At 40.5% G+C, this 14731-nt stretch overlaps 2 protein-coding genes across 4 annotated transcripts in view; both read right to left on the bottom strand.

Annotated features, from left to right (window-relative positions):
* Nucleotides 1-13767, bottom strand: part of tnpo1 (transportin 1) — a 74647-nt gene extending 60880 nt beyond the window's left edge. For both annotated transcript variants that reach the window (XM_054612362.1, XM_054612363.1), the window contains exon 1: nucleotides 13764-13767. The gene's annotated coding sequence lies outside the window, so the exon portion shown is untranslated. The remainder of the gene's footprint in view (nucleotides 1-13763) is intronic.
* unc5da (unc-5 netrin receptor Da) overlaps nucleotides 11639-14731 on the bottom strand; it is a 160377-nt gene continuing 157284 nt past the window's right edge. For both annotated transcript variants that reach the window (XM_054612361.1, XM_054612360.1), the window contains one exon: nucleotides 11639-13475. In XM_054612361.1, coding sequence (XP_054468336.1) covers nucleotides 13277-13475 — 199 coding nt within the window. In that variant the 3' untranslated portion in view covers nucleotides 11639-13276. The remainder of the gene's footprint in view (nucleotides 13476-14731) is intronic.

Here is a 14731-nt window from a genome sequence, read left to right on the forward strand (position 1 = left end):
AGCAGACTTATAATTCAAATGGTGCTTTGATCTACATTCACTCATGAGTAACTCACTCAAACCACTACAGCCATTAACTAGCCTTTGTAATGTATAACTTTCTAGTAATAACTAACTAATGTGCAACAACTTGAAACACCAGTGAATGAATGATCTCATGACTTTTTGCACAAACATGCTCACACTTTATGGGAATAGTTTTATTTCTAACACAGTGAGAAGAGGAACGACTTTGTTTTTGCACTTGAAGAACTTTGCAGTATTTACATAAAGAGTACTTAAACTTCTATTTAATGACACCACAACATTATTCCACCGTTTGAACTAGCCTACATCAAACCACAAACATCCTCCCAAATGTGGTTCCTGCTGACAAAATCTTATCTAAAGTCCAAAGCCTGTCTGTCTAGGGAGGAGAGAGCGGAAGATATTTGGGCGAACCTACACTAGACCATTCCAGGATAATTAGCCAAACAAACAAACAAATAAACAAACGGAGCCAAACAACTAGTACAGACAGAGATAAACTAGGTCTGACCCTTTAGTCAGACAGTGATGTGATGAAAGAAGGATTACACAATTTCTAGACACATTTTGTCTGGTTTATTTCTCACTTCTCATTCACAGTTCTACAGAAAAACACTATGATGATTAGTTTGATATCTTGTGACCAAAGTCATGATAGTGAGGTGAGGTAACATCCTTATAATCAGTTTGCCCAGTAGTGTGTGAACCGTTCTCGCTGGAGATGCCGGTTTAATGTTGAGTATCTAAAAATAAGAGATGACCTCTGTTGGCCAGAAGCTAAATATCTGAGAAAAAACACTCATGTGGAAGTTCTCACACGACTGTGTTGTTGTTTACTCGGTGCAAACTGCAGAGTGCAACAAAGATAATCAGACTTTAAGCTCCCAAAAGTGGGGAAAGTGAGAGAAAAAGAAACGTTATTAGTGTGTTTGGAGCCAAAAAGAAGCAGTGAATAACAGAAATAGAAAAAAAACTATGTTGTTTGCCTTGTAAGAGGGTGATCAATCAAATTTAACACACGACCATTTCATCCGTTCTGGAACAAACAACAAAACATCCAGCTCCACAACAGATGCATCTCATCCCCCTCCCGACAAAGTTAAACGTTTCCCAATTAAAACTATCTAGGAAATCTGTATCTTCCACTTGGAGGAACATCCTGTGCTCCTCCTCCTCCTGAGGTCGCCGACTACGTGCTCAAAAACAGGAAGCGTGTGATTGAGTTATTTGCAGGCCTATCCTGAGCAAGTCAGTATTTATGGCCACTGGGTTGATTAGTTCAGATAGCACAGAATGCAATAACAAATATCAGCGAAAATACTAAAATTCATCATGTTTGATTTGAGGGAGAATGTTTGACTTTGCCGACGAAGGAAGTTAGTTGCTCAGGAGTAATTTGCATATCCTGCGTGGGAGCATTGTGATGGTTGTGTGCGTGTGTGCGTGTGTGTGTGTTTGTGTGTGTGTGTAGGTGTGCGTACAGCAGATGGTGGCGAGTTAGAGAGTTTTTTTCACAGAAGTGACCTGCAGAGGAAAAAGCAGAGAAAATAAAGGGAAGGGAAACCTTCCTGAGCGTCAGTAACCTATCTTGTGACGCCTGCTGGGTATTGTTTCACTTGCTGTTTAGGAAGGTCGAAAAAAAGCAACGACAAGGGGCTGAAAAACTAAATATAAGACATAAGCCCTGAAGTGCTTTTCTTATTTAGCTTTATTTGAATAAGCAGAAGCACAACAAAGCCCCTTTATTTCTGACTTTCGCGTACTCCCCGTAATTGATTTAGATTTTATTTTGTTATGAATTTAAAAGAAAATGCACAGCAGTAACATCAAGGCTGTGTTCATGGCAGAAAACAGGACAGGAAATGGTGTAAAAATGAACACACATTCTTTGAACAGCAGGGACACGACAAGGACAGCGCCCTCTCGTCACCTCGACATCTCTGTTTGAGATAAGACATGCGGGTCATTAAACTTCACGCTTAATCTTTTATCCGTGGCATTTATGCTCCCGACGCCAGACGTATTTGTAAAAGGAGCTAATACTATTGTGCCCCTGTGCACATCAGTTTCTGCTAGAGCTCCTCAGTAATGACAACAACAACAACAGCAGCAGCAGCCTGAGGGTCATGACAGCCTGTTCACATTTAAAAAAGCAAAAGGTCACGGTGTGATTGTTTTGCTGAGATGAGGGGCCATGGTCTGACACATAAGTTGGAGTTATTGTTTATGTTTGTGGAGCATGAATACAGCTACACAAGCAGAGTGAAAAAAACACATCAACATGGGTGGTGTTATAAATGACTCCAAGAAATGGATGGAACTTATCTATTAACAATGGATGGATCACATGAGCGCTTGTATGGGAACAGGGTCGCTCATACTGAGAAACCCGCGGGGAATTATCACCCGACTCTTCGATTCTCCTCATCTCTACGGAGCAATTTTAGCTTCTTTCGTCTCATTGTTATGGTTTTACGGCCCAGCACTAATATGTTGCTTCACTCTTTTTCTGTTTAAAAGAAGACTAGAGAGTCTGCGGCTATGCAGCTGTGTGAGGCTTTATAGGAGGCAACATCAGGGACTAAAAAGTGAAGACAATGTGGAAGTGCCTTAAACTTGCATTATTGCTAATAGCCAGCAGGTGGCAACTCGTCTGGTTGAAAGAAGAAGTCCATTACGTACATTACATTACAGTCATTTAGCAGACGGGTTTATCCAAAGCGACTTACAATAAGTGTATTCAACATAGGTATTCAAGAGAACTACTAGTCACCAGAAGTCATAGGTGCATCTCCTTTCTTAAACAAGCATCTAAGAGCATAAACCAGAGCAAAAGTATAGTGCAGAAACAAACTAATAGGAATACAATAAGTGCAACAAAGCACTGCTGGGGCTAAGTCCGTTTGATTTATTACCTCAGTAAACATTGTAAACATGAGTTTATGGTCTCAATCTCTAGTTTCAAGTCTTCTTCAATACAGCATGATGTTCATTTAGTAAATGATGGTCCCATTACCCATAAAGCAGGGTATGCTTTAGGGTGTGGTTACACTGTGATTGACAGGTTGTCCATGTTTATGTCAATTTCACTGTGTTTTCAGTTCATAAAAGTTGATTGTAATAATTTGGTCGGCCATAATGACTCATTCAGCGTTTAGCTGTAATCAGCTCTCTCCTTTTGTATCACTTCCAGTTAAAAAAAAAAGCCAAGATGGCGACAGCTAAAAAAAACAGTCTATGATGCAGTCTATGATAGGCCCAGCAGTGCTTTGAGCTTAATGCTAATGTCACCATGCTAACATGCTGCTGTTGAAAGGGTATAATGTCTATCATGTTCCCCATTGTAGTTTAGCATGTTAGCATGCACACATTTGCTGATTAGCACTAAACTCCAGTCCAATGAGGGTTATGAGAATGTCATTAGTTATGCAAGTGTTTGGTCTGTGAACCTATTGGACAAAAAAGATGTGCCATGAACCAAAACAGGTTCATGGCACATCTATCCAATAGTTGTCTGGACCAAAGTGGTGCACCAACTAACATTTTTCAGTGTCTAAAAAGAATAAAACCTGCATTGAAGATTTAGAATCTTTTCCATATATTTTCCCGTGGAGACCAAAATCTGAGCTAATAAAGAGTAAATGTCAGACTTACATTTGCCAGTTGGCCACAAACACAACTCCATATGAATGCTAATGTTGCTCCATATCTTCTGGATGTGTAAAATAGACAAATGTTTGCAAATGGGTTTGTCATATCAACTTTAAGGGTGATAATATGTCAGTGCTATATTTAGATGTTGTTTCAGCTGGGCCCAGACAATTAGTTAAGCATGTACAGCCACGTTAGCGGCTCTGTGTGTGCTTCGAGCTAAATGCTGATGTCAGCCTGTTAACAGGTTCAAATTGGAATTGCTAATGTAGCCAAAAAACTGAATGTATTACATACACTGCAAAAAAACAACAAGACTTCTGCAGTGACACAAATAAGGGTGACAAATCCTTGAAATTGGTGGATTCCAGAGGACAGAGAACAGAGAACTTTTGAAGAGCACTATTTGTGTATCATTAAAACAATGACCTCTTAGTGCCAATGGAAAAAATGCAGCTCATGTCAAGTTCCTAAAGCCATTTGACAAAAGCAGAGGACAAATGGTGAGGGAGTTCCTGGCAAATTATACTGGAAATACATTGTCAAGTGTCTTATTGTCACATCAGCTCACACTTCCTAACACGCACAGTTGGAGGATCCAAGTTAAGTTAAAAAAAAAAAGGTTCAAAAGTGAGGCCGAGGCCGGGCGACGGAGGCGTGAGAGAGAAGCTTCTTGACTGGTTTAGTCCGGTTGAAGTCGGGCTGTATATTAACAAAGTGGATTACGATTGAGTGAGGAATGCTCGTCTTTGTTGCAACCTTTGCGGTGATGTCATCAGTACTTTCCCTGGCACCACCTGGCCAGGAATCACAGGAGGGGCCATGCAGTTTAAGGCAGTGATCTAGCTGTTGCAATGTGGCCTGATTAGTCACCTGACTTTTTTGTTTTTTTAAAGTGATTTCCGACAAAAGACAGGCTTCAGTCAGCAGTGCCATGAAGATTAGCTGCCTGGTGAACTGTGTAAACGCACTGACAAATCTGCGTGTTTGTGTGAGCTGCATGCAGGAATGTGTGTGGGTGTCGATGTCTGTTCTTTCCTTGTGTATACTAGCGTGTGTGAATATATATATTTAAAAAAAGGCAGATAAGTTTGAGTGAGGGGGGATCATTAAAAAATGAGAGACAGCGAGCTGTTTTTGCATGTTGGATAGAAAGTGAGAGAAATCCAAAATAGAAAAAAAGCGTGTTGGAAAAAGACAGTGAGTGGGAATTAAAGGAGGACTCGTGGCAGAACCCACAGTGCTGATGTTAGCTGTCTGATCCACTGAGAGACAGTTGGCAGTAAACTGTCTACCAGCCGCGAAAGTACAGTAATTCAAAGCATGCGATATGTGACGCTGTTCCCCCCCCCCCCATACCCACCCACTCAACCACACACACACACACAAACTGCAACGGTACACCTTGTAAAAGTCACAAATGCACTGAGTGCTCCATTCCACGTGATGCAATTATTCACAGTTCCAGCAAATTTAGGCTGAAGCTAATCTCATAACTAAATGGCATGGCGCCGCTCTTGAAAAAAAAAAGGGACAGATCCTCCTAACAACTGTAAGGGAATAAAACTTACTGGTGTCGGCACTTTGACTTTACTGCAGCCAAAGTTTATAGGAGAAAGAGGACAAACAATGTTAGTACGCAATTAATCCCATTACACTCCACAGTCAGTGGTGTGCAAAAAGATTTAACGCCTCCATCGATTAGTGTTTGCCCCACTACATGACTAATCTTCTGTTTCAGAATTGTCAGCACAGAGACCTTTTTTGTTCTTGCACCAAGTCGAAATTCTGAGTTGGTACATATGAGGATTAAAGTGGAGATGAAGTTGCCACGGTAACAGGAAAAGAAACAGATTAAAGATCAACTGCATGAAGACGGAGAGAAAAGGGAAACAAAAGAATGAGAGTAAAGAGTAAGAGAGAGGAAAACAAGATTCCAACCTTTGTAGGTTAGTTCTCATGAGCTTCACATGACTCGCATTTAGCCCTTCTCTCTCTCTCTCTCTCTCTCTCCCCCCCCCCCTCCTCTCTTCATACCCCCCATTTCTCTCTCTGCACTGAGTGCCCTCCCTCCCCCTCCCTCCCTCCTTTCCTCCACCACTTCCCACCCCGCTGTCACCCCCTCCCCCCCTCCTCCTCCTCCTCCTCCAGCACATAGACTTCCTGTGTGTCCTGGCCTGAATGGTATGCGCATGGAGTGGGTGTCTGGGAGGCCTTTCATCCGGCATGGAAAGAAAAAGAGAAGTCAAGAGAGAGGGTGAAGAAAAAAAAAAAGAAAAAAAAGAAAGTGAGAGAAGAGAGTCATCTTTAATCCGTTTGAGTCAGAGCAGTTGTCCAGAGGCGAGCGGGGTGGGGCGTATTAGACGGGTTGAGGGGGCTCTGGTTGTGCCAGGGGATGTGTGTGTGTGTGTGTGTGTGTGTGTGTGTGTGTGTGTGTGTGTGTGTGTGTGTGTGTGTGTGTGTGTGTGTGTGTGTGTGTGTGTGTGTGTGTGTGTGTGTGTGTGTGTGCGTGTAGTGTCTGGAAAGGGAAGAGAGAGGCCTGCTGGGAAAGTCTGCAGCCTGCACCGGGACAGATGACATCCGGCTGGGACACGGCTTGCACGGCTGAGCGACAATACTAAACTAGAGCAGGTAGAATAGATAAAATATTAACTAAAGCACTCATACTCTATTGTGGGAATACAGGCTTAATATATTGCATATCAACCAGGCAAAGTTTGCTGACTGTTTGGCAAACTGTAATGGAAATGGAATGGGAACCTCGCAGCCCCTGCAGCCTCGTGGCGTTGTCAGACAGGGTGTAGCTGGCTGCTGAGTGCCAGCACCGACTAGACCCTACCCACACTGTGGAGGGGCACACATGAACGGCTGTGTGACTGCCTCATGTCACGGAAACAACCTACAGCCGCTTCTGTGTGTGTGTGCGTGTGTGTGTGTGTGTGTGTGTGTGTGTGTGTGTGTGCACATGCGCATAATAAATGTCAAGACATGCCTAGACAAGATAACCCCTCATAGGAAAAGAGCCCACAGTGCCATCTGCTGTTGGGGTTTAATTGTTCCTGACAGTTGAGTCACAGGAAATGCTGCTATCAAATTTGTATGTGTATGTAGTTATTTATGATGCGGGGGAATTCTTTTGATTCATATATGTAGATTGATACAAGTCGTTTTCCAGTTAAAGTGACATTATACTTTATCCAATGCATCAAACACTGTCACATCCTCGCTGTGGCCTCCAGATGTCTTCAACAGAGAGAACCTGCTGGTGTAGTGCATGTAATAAAAGCAAGATAAAATGTGTGTGAATGTGCTGCAAAGGAATTACAATTTATAACACAAGACTTATATTCTCATAATTTAACTGAAAGTAGTTTGGTGCAAAAATAACAATAAAAATTGTATTACTATGATTGAGTTTTAAATGCTTTAATGGTTTATATAGAAGTCTTTCTACATGTCATTTTATGTAATTAGCATGCTAAATTAGCAATTTATCAACTATATTTTCCACACACAGAAGGTGAAGTAAAAAAATAAAGGTTCAAGCAGAAACACATTTGCATCCTATATATTTGGTGTGTTAAAGGAGTGTAAGATGAAAAAGAATTGCATTAATAAATTGCTTTTCAGCATCTAAAATAAAGGAGCACGCTCTGGGAATGGAAAAACGGAGCCCTTGTTGTTGCCCGCAGCTCTCAACCAGTGAGTGATGTGTAGATTTATCATGGAAGTGACCTTCATTACTGTAGTAAACTTGAAATACCTCATTTTATATCGCTTGCTATTTTACACTATGATCAAGTATCACCATAACGTGAATACATGAGTGAACCGTGTGGGGATTTAAGACTCTTAACCCTTATGCAGTTAGTTCTGCACTATGTGTCAGATTATGGAATACATCTATTGGATATTCATATTTATATATACATATATATAGCAGATACATATTCTTCTTCTTGTTTTTCCTTTTTGCTGTATTATTAAGCTTTGTGTGTTATTAAGTACAGCCTCACCATAGAGTCACTGTAGACTCTTGGATATTTATCAAACTGGGAGCCCTCCAGTGATAAAATCATGGGAGTAAATTTAACGACAGTTGACCAGAATGCTAAAAAAAGAACCCAAGTCTGGTTACTAAAATTAAAATGAAAGGAAACTAAGATGTATAAACCACAGATAAACAGTGAATCCTATGCTGTCACTGCATATTTATTTCAACACAATACAGTATATACAGGTTCAAAAATTGCAACTCTTTCAAAAAAAAGAAAGAAAAAAGAACTTAAATGAAAAAGACCAGTGATGAGCAGTGTGACACTTTTCTCCTTCTGAACAAAAACATTCATAAAGCACATAAATCAAAGTACAGAACATGTTTTGAGATTTCTCAAATCAAACATATATCTGTAAATGCATTGCACTGTATACATAACATGTGGGAAAAAAAGTAATAATTGCTTCCAGCAGTTTCATTTGATAAATAGAGTGATATGAGAATGGTATTTTAAAAGGCAGTAGATTGCGTCCTGGAAGAAAAGAAAAGCAGAGAAAATAGAAACAACGACCCAAAAAAATGCTGAATTAATCTTTCACCACGTTTGATGAATTGATACACTTTTCCCTCGAGTTAGCATTGTTTTCTATTTCCCCCCCAAAAGCAATGCAGATGTTAAGATAGGAGGCTGTGAGAAAAACACGTTACATCACACGTCTGCATAAGCTGAAATAGTAGCTCTACTTTAGGCTGGAGTTTTCCGATAGACACATAATACAGCTTTTTAAAAAGTTACACATAACTTTCCTTCACGCAGTCACACTCACAAACATACATTTCCGATTTATCGACTTTATGGAAAGGACGCTGCCTTAGGTAACAGATGGTCAAATCATTTTTTTGTCATTTCATTGTTGCTGTTAGTTCCTGGCATTAAAGATAACAGGTTTAAATGCTTCAGCGTTCTTATGAAACACCTCTGTCATGTGTACAAGGTGGACACTGTGCATGGCTATGACCAATACAGCTTGCATATAACATACTAGTCTTTTGATATGGTGTATAATAAACAAAAAATAATAATTCTGGTCAGATTCTTTGATGAGAAACCCACATGGAGAGGCACAATTAGATAGAAAAACTGGGATTTTTGTTGTGCACAAGACTTAGAACTAAAAATCTTTTATTTTTTGTTTTGCTTGTGTGTGTAAATATGTCTGTCTTTGTGTATTTGAGAGAAAAAGTGGCCTTGATACAGCAAAGTTAATAAAAGAAAAAGTGACTTTCAATAAATGTAAGAAAACGCAGGGTTGGTGTGAGATTTTAAGTGTTGCACGTACATTGACTACAACATTTTTTGGAGTGAGCTTTGGCAGCCTTCGGCCAAAAGCAAAAAGTCAATTCCAGTGAAGTGTCAAGGCCTCCTGCCAAAAAAAGAGTTCCAATAAAGTCCAAAGTCATCATCACCCTGGCGGCGTCCATTAAATCTTTACGAGGTGGCATGAATCACAACGTTGTCACCGTTGGTTATAGATCTGCATAGTGTGGTGTGGCTTCTTCCCTGACTGGAAATCACTGAAAATTAGGGGAGTTTGTCGTAACACATGATCATAATCAGACGGAGCGGAGAAGACGAATAGAGTAAAACTCTCGACTGTGACGTGTAGAAATGTGTGCCGTCTCGGCTGTGTCCGTTATCTGCAGGACAACATTTCCATCAAGACTCACGGTCCAGTTCTTTAAATGCTACTACCAACGCATTTGCTCAGTAGACCATCAACTTTGTAGCAGGTTTGCTGCCAAGACAAATTAGCTTTTTCGAGCTTTCTTTCTACTGGAATTATTCACGTTTTTCTTCATTCTTGGGGAAGTTTTTTATATTTTCCTGAAGTGTATAGGACGGAGGAACAGCTCCTGAGCACCTGCTGCTCACAGATACATATTTTTACGTCCCCTCTTGTCTCCCTTTATGCTTCCTGCTGGTTGTGATTTATTTTAACTCCAGTACACTCCAGTACCTGAACCTAAAATGTCTCTCTACACAGCTGGAATGGAGCACCTTATCCCATTCCTTTTGATCCAAGGAGATTTGACTGATCCCATCCCAAACTCAGATACATCTGTAAAGGCAATAAAAAAAGTTTGGATATAATCTGAGTCGGCCATAAATGTGCTTCAGCAGAAAAACCAGACACATGATTCAGACGGATTCAGCTCTTTTAGTGATGATACATCAGTGGGATGTGTTGTGGGTAATAACTCAGGAAACCGTCTTTCAACTCGGATGATTCTTTTCTCTTTCGAGAGCAGCAACAGTGATAATATTTTTCCATGAAAAGCGACGTCTGGCGCCATTAGCCAACGCTGCAGCTCTGCAGGAGGTCCCATGCACTGTAGCAGACTTTGAATAGGTACAATTGCTCTTCCAGGCGGCGCTGTGGGAGACGATCATCCACAGTTGTCAGCATGTTGGGGGGGGGTTAGCAGAAAATCCATGTGTGAGTAGAAAAGGAGCCGTTGATCAAAGCAGGAAGGAGCAAGTATCAGGAAAATCCGTTTGCTGTAAAAAAAAAAAGTCAATGTCGTCCTCAGAATGGGATAAAATCTTCATGCTGGTGTGCTTTATGAAACAAGCTGGTCTCAATCAGTCCCAACTCTGGTCACAGCGTACGTTTCATCATCAGTTTCATGTGACTTTGACAAAGCACTTCAAATGTGGAATTTAACATTAAAATTGGTTAATTTTACTGTAGTTCATACTTGAAATCTTTGAAAAGACAATTATTCTTTTTCTTAAACTCTCCTCTGTCCGTCTAAAGAGATAAGGACTTACCAATTTGAATGATTTCAGTACTTATAGGAGCAGTTAAAACAGGTTTTTATTGAATTAAAAGCTGCTTAAAGCAAAATAATGGCCAATAGAAACGTATCTTACATTTTACCAAGCAAAACTTTTAGTTTCCCAAACAAAAAGTTTTAGATTTGCAAATGTAACTTTTGGATTTGCATTAACAACATTTTAATCACAAATTTATTTGAATTCATTTTGCTCTCAAACCTATTCTGTTTGATTGGCTAAAAAAAGACACAAAAGTAACAATTCATAATGTACTTTTAAACAAAGTATAAAGAAGAGACTTCACTCTCCTGTTTCCTGTATTTTACATGCTGAGTTAAGGTTTGCATCCTGCTGTCTGTAATAATCGTCTCAGTGGCCTCCTTATGAGCCAATTTCTTCCAGTTGGAAATGTATTCCAAGCGTTGACCTTTTTAACGATGTGACATTTCAGCTGATAGTGGAGAATGAGTCCCTCCTCATAGAGGTTTGTCTGTACATGTGGTGCTCTTTGATCCATACAGATGACTTGCTGATACACTAGTCTGATTATTTGGCAGTCGTGGCTCAGTGAAAACTGATTTTCAGGATCTCAGACTATCAAATGGCAAACACATCTATGTGATTATAAATCAGAATATTTCCATTAATACACAAATCAATGGGGAATTGCTTTTCCACTGTAGAGCTTTTATATGAAAATGGGAGTCTTAGTTAATTAAAGGAATTGTTTGACATTTTGGGAAATTAGCTTATGTGCTTTTGTGCCAAAAATGTGAAATAAAGATTGTTACCAGAGTGGTATCAATTTTCCGATCCAACTCTGTGCAAGAAAGTGAATAGCTTATTTCCAAAAATGCTGAAATATGACTTAAAGTACTTCTAAGAAGAATTGACAGCAGCATCTGCCAGCCAAACTTAAAGATGCTTACGTTGTTCTTTTACATCTTTTATAAAAAAAATTGGATTTTGTATTTAAATGTTTCATCTCTTTGCTGAATAGAGTTTTTGAAGATTTATTGTAGCTGATTTCTCCACAGTAGAGTTTCTCAAGAATTCATTAAGTGGGTGAAAAGAGAGAGCCAACACATGGGTTCAACACAAAGTCACTTTATCATGTTCCGGGGGGGGGGCAGGTGGAGTAAATCTAGCTGGGAGGAGAGGACAGAGGAGTGGGAGACGGCTAAGTGTCTCCAAAATAATGATATCCAAAAAATGTCAGCTCAAATAAAGCCACACATCAAATTTAAAAATCAAGAAAAAAATGAAGTCCCAGAGGGAGATCTTGAAAGCACACACCACTTAACCAGCGCCAACAGTCTGCAGAGTATTTAATGTTCCCACTGTCTCTTCAGGTATGACGTCACTTATCACACAGAGAGTGAACCAGAGGTTGATCATTAGAGATAACGGGATTCGGTGCACCTATGGCTGCATTGTACATTTGGATAAGCTATCCTCTTCTGCAATGTGTTCTGTCAAAGTGGGGTTGGAAGTGTTTAAAATGGCCCTATTATGCTTTTCCACTTTTTCCCTTCTTTAGTGTATTATATATATTTTTGTACATGTAAAAGGTCTGTAGAGTGTAAAACCTGAAGGCCATGCCTAAAAGGAGTTACCCTCCCCCTCAGAAGCTCCTGAGCTGCCTGAAACGGCTCCATTGAATTCTCTGCTTCACTTCTGTAACTTTATGAGGTCATAATGTAACTTTATGAGGTCACAAAGTGACGTCAAAACTCCTTCTGGCTAGTTTGGCCCTCAAACAACAAAGAGAGAGACGGAGCTGAAGCTCTGGAGGAAGAGTTTTTTGAAATGTGAAACGTTGACCAATCACAACAGAGCGGGCTAGCTGACCAATCAGGGCAGACTTTGCTTTCTGGAGGGAGGAGCAAGCGCAACAACGGAGCATTTCAGAGAGAGGGTGAGAAGAGGTGCTACAGGACAGCCAGGATGAGAAAAACAAGGAGGATTATGGGCATTAACGCATGTAAACATGTTGTAACTGTTACTTGAGATAAAAATATACACCCGGAAAATAGCATAATAGGGCCTGTTTAAAATGACTGTTATCCATGTGATCAACGTCAATCTAGCTCTGTTTATAGGGTCATCTCTTATACAGCCATACATTTTCTTTTCACATGTGGACATTTTTAAATGCTTATCAGCGTCAGTATCTGAATATCCAATACCCCATACTCTCTGTTTTCTCCTCTAACTCCTGCGTTAACATCAGAGACACGCTGCAGAAAAGCAAAAGAGAAGCATTAGGGTGTCTGGAGAAATGAGTGACAACAAAATGACATTACACTAAACATTTTGACAGCCCAAGAGGACCGTTATGGGGGCAAATGCCAGCACATCTGAGCCTGGGGAGGTCACCACACCAGCCTGATTGGCAGTCTGCTCCCAAAGTCCTCCTCACACAGATATCCGTAATCCGTCTATACAGGTTATCAAACTTGTCAGGAGTTGACATTTCTGAATCAAAGATGGCTGTGGGATACTTTTATCTCTTTGAAATGTTTTTGTTGGTGCTTCTCAGTAACACAAACTCATTTCCTTTGTCTCTTTATTCCCGTCTGTCTGCATGTGCTATTTGGTTTAGCAGAGGTGTTCCTTTAGTAACAGTCCAAAACCGGGTTCTACTGCTGTCCTCTTTGTCTCTCCTCTTCCTCCTCACCACAGGTAAGCTAGTACACCTGCTCATCAGTGTTCATGCAGTAAAGGTTCATCATTATTCTGATCTGCCGCAGACCCGCCCCCTACCCAAGTTTAGTGAATTCTGAGTCCCGTTCTTCTCTGCTGCAGCCATGAGTGGCGGTCCTCGGGGACTGGACCTTGCCGATTTCCTCAAGGGCACTGGCCAACGAGTCCAGGTCCCCCGAGTCCTGGTGCTGGGCTTCCCACAGACTCAGAATCACCGACGATGGGCTCTCCTGACACGCAAAGTAGCTCAGGTTCCTACAGGCCAAGGGGAAAAATGGAATACTGTATTAGAGTAGATCCCGAGGCGAGGAGTAATTGCTGAGAACAAATGGTTGTGTGCTGGTTAATAGCTGTTCAGCAATGAAGTGATTGCCTTGCACCAATTATGATAAGACGGCCAGCGCAAAGACATATTTAAAGGGGTACTCCAGTGATTTGGTATTGCACCTCCATACACTTGAGTGACTCATAAGAGACTGCTTAACAAAAAATAGAAACTAAATTAAAGCAGCAGAGGCCAAAATATCCAGACTTTTACCCTCTGGTGTCGGTCAAACTCCCCAAAAAACACTGGATCCTACATTTCCCATGATACAACTCAGGAGAGTCTTTCATTAGACCTTATAATTTATTTCAGACTCCACACCCATAGTTGATACTGCAGGCTGTCTGTTTTTAAAATCTTAAGTCTCAAGTCTAAGTCTAGGCAACCCTGATGACATCACTATGATCACCAGATCATCGGGGGTACATTTTTTTCAAACAGAGGAGCAAAAAAGACACTATTCTACTGCTTTCACAGGCTTAGTAGTGGCCTTCTTCTTGTGACTGGCATACTGAACTTTCTTTCTTATTTGTCGAAAATATCTTCCCATTTTGAAATGTAGTAATTTCTGAATTTCCAGCTCTCTTGTTTTCTTTTTTGATAAAAATGTTTTAGTTAATGTCTTACTATACAGAAATCTGACAATTAGTATTTTTTAGCAAAGATTGCGTAAACTGGTTTGACTTAAGGTCAACAACAGCATGGGTAGAGTGAACACATGGGTTATTGTATAAAATCATTTGCATTGATTTTCCTCCACCTGCTGTTATAATGCTTATCCAACAGAGGGCACTGTTTCATTACAATGGAACTTCCTTTGTTGCCTTCTTCCCTCTTTAACCTCCCTATCCCCACTTTCCCTCCGATTTGTTCCCACACATTCAGAGAGAGAATGACAGAAATCAGCTTAACTACGTAGAGACATCCCCATTACATGCTCACTGGTGTGTTCAACTGGGCTGGAAATATAAAAAAACAACAACTCTGAAATCCTTTCCTGTTCCTCAGTCACAGATGTTTGTTTTCAGCCTCGATTTTAAGTGAAATTCCTTAATCACATAGTTTCTGTCACAGTTTCTGAGTTAACTTTTCCCTCTCATGTTCCTCCAACTGGCAAAACAGTGAGAAAATACTCACTATCAGTACTTTTGTTGTGATCTTTTCTTCCCTCAACTGCTCGATGGAG

The sequence above is a fragment of the Anoplopoma fimbria genome, chromosome 14 (assembly GCF_027596085.1).
Source record: "Anoplopoma fimbria isolate UVic2021 breed Golden Eagle Sablefish chromosome 14, Afim_UVic_2022, whole genome shotgun sequence".
In the NCBI taxonomy this organism is placed as follows: domain Eukaryota; kingdom Metazoa; phylum Chordata; class Actinopteri; order Perciformes; family Anoplopomatidae; genus Anoplopoma; species Anoplopoma fimbria.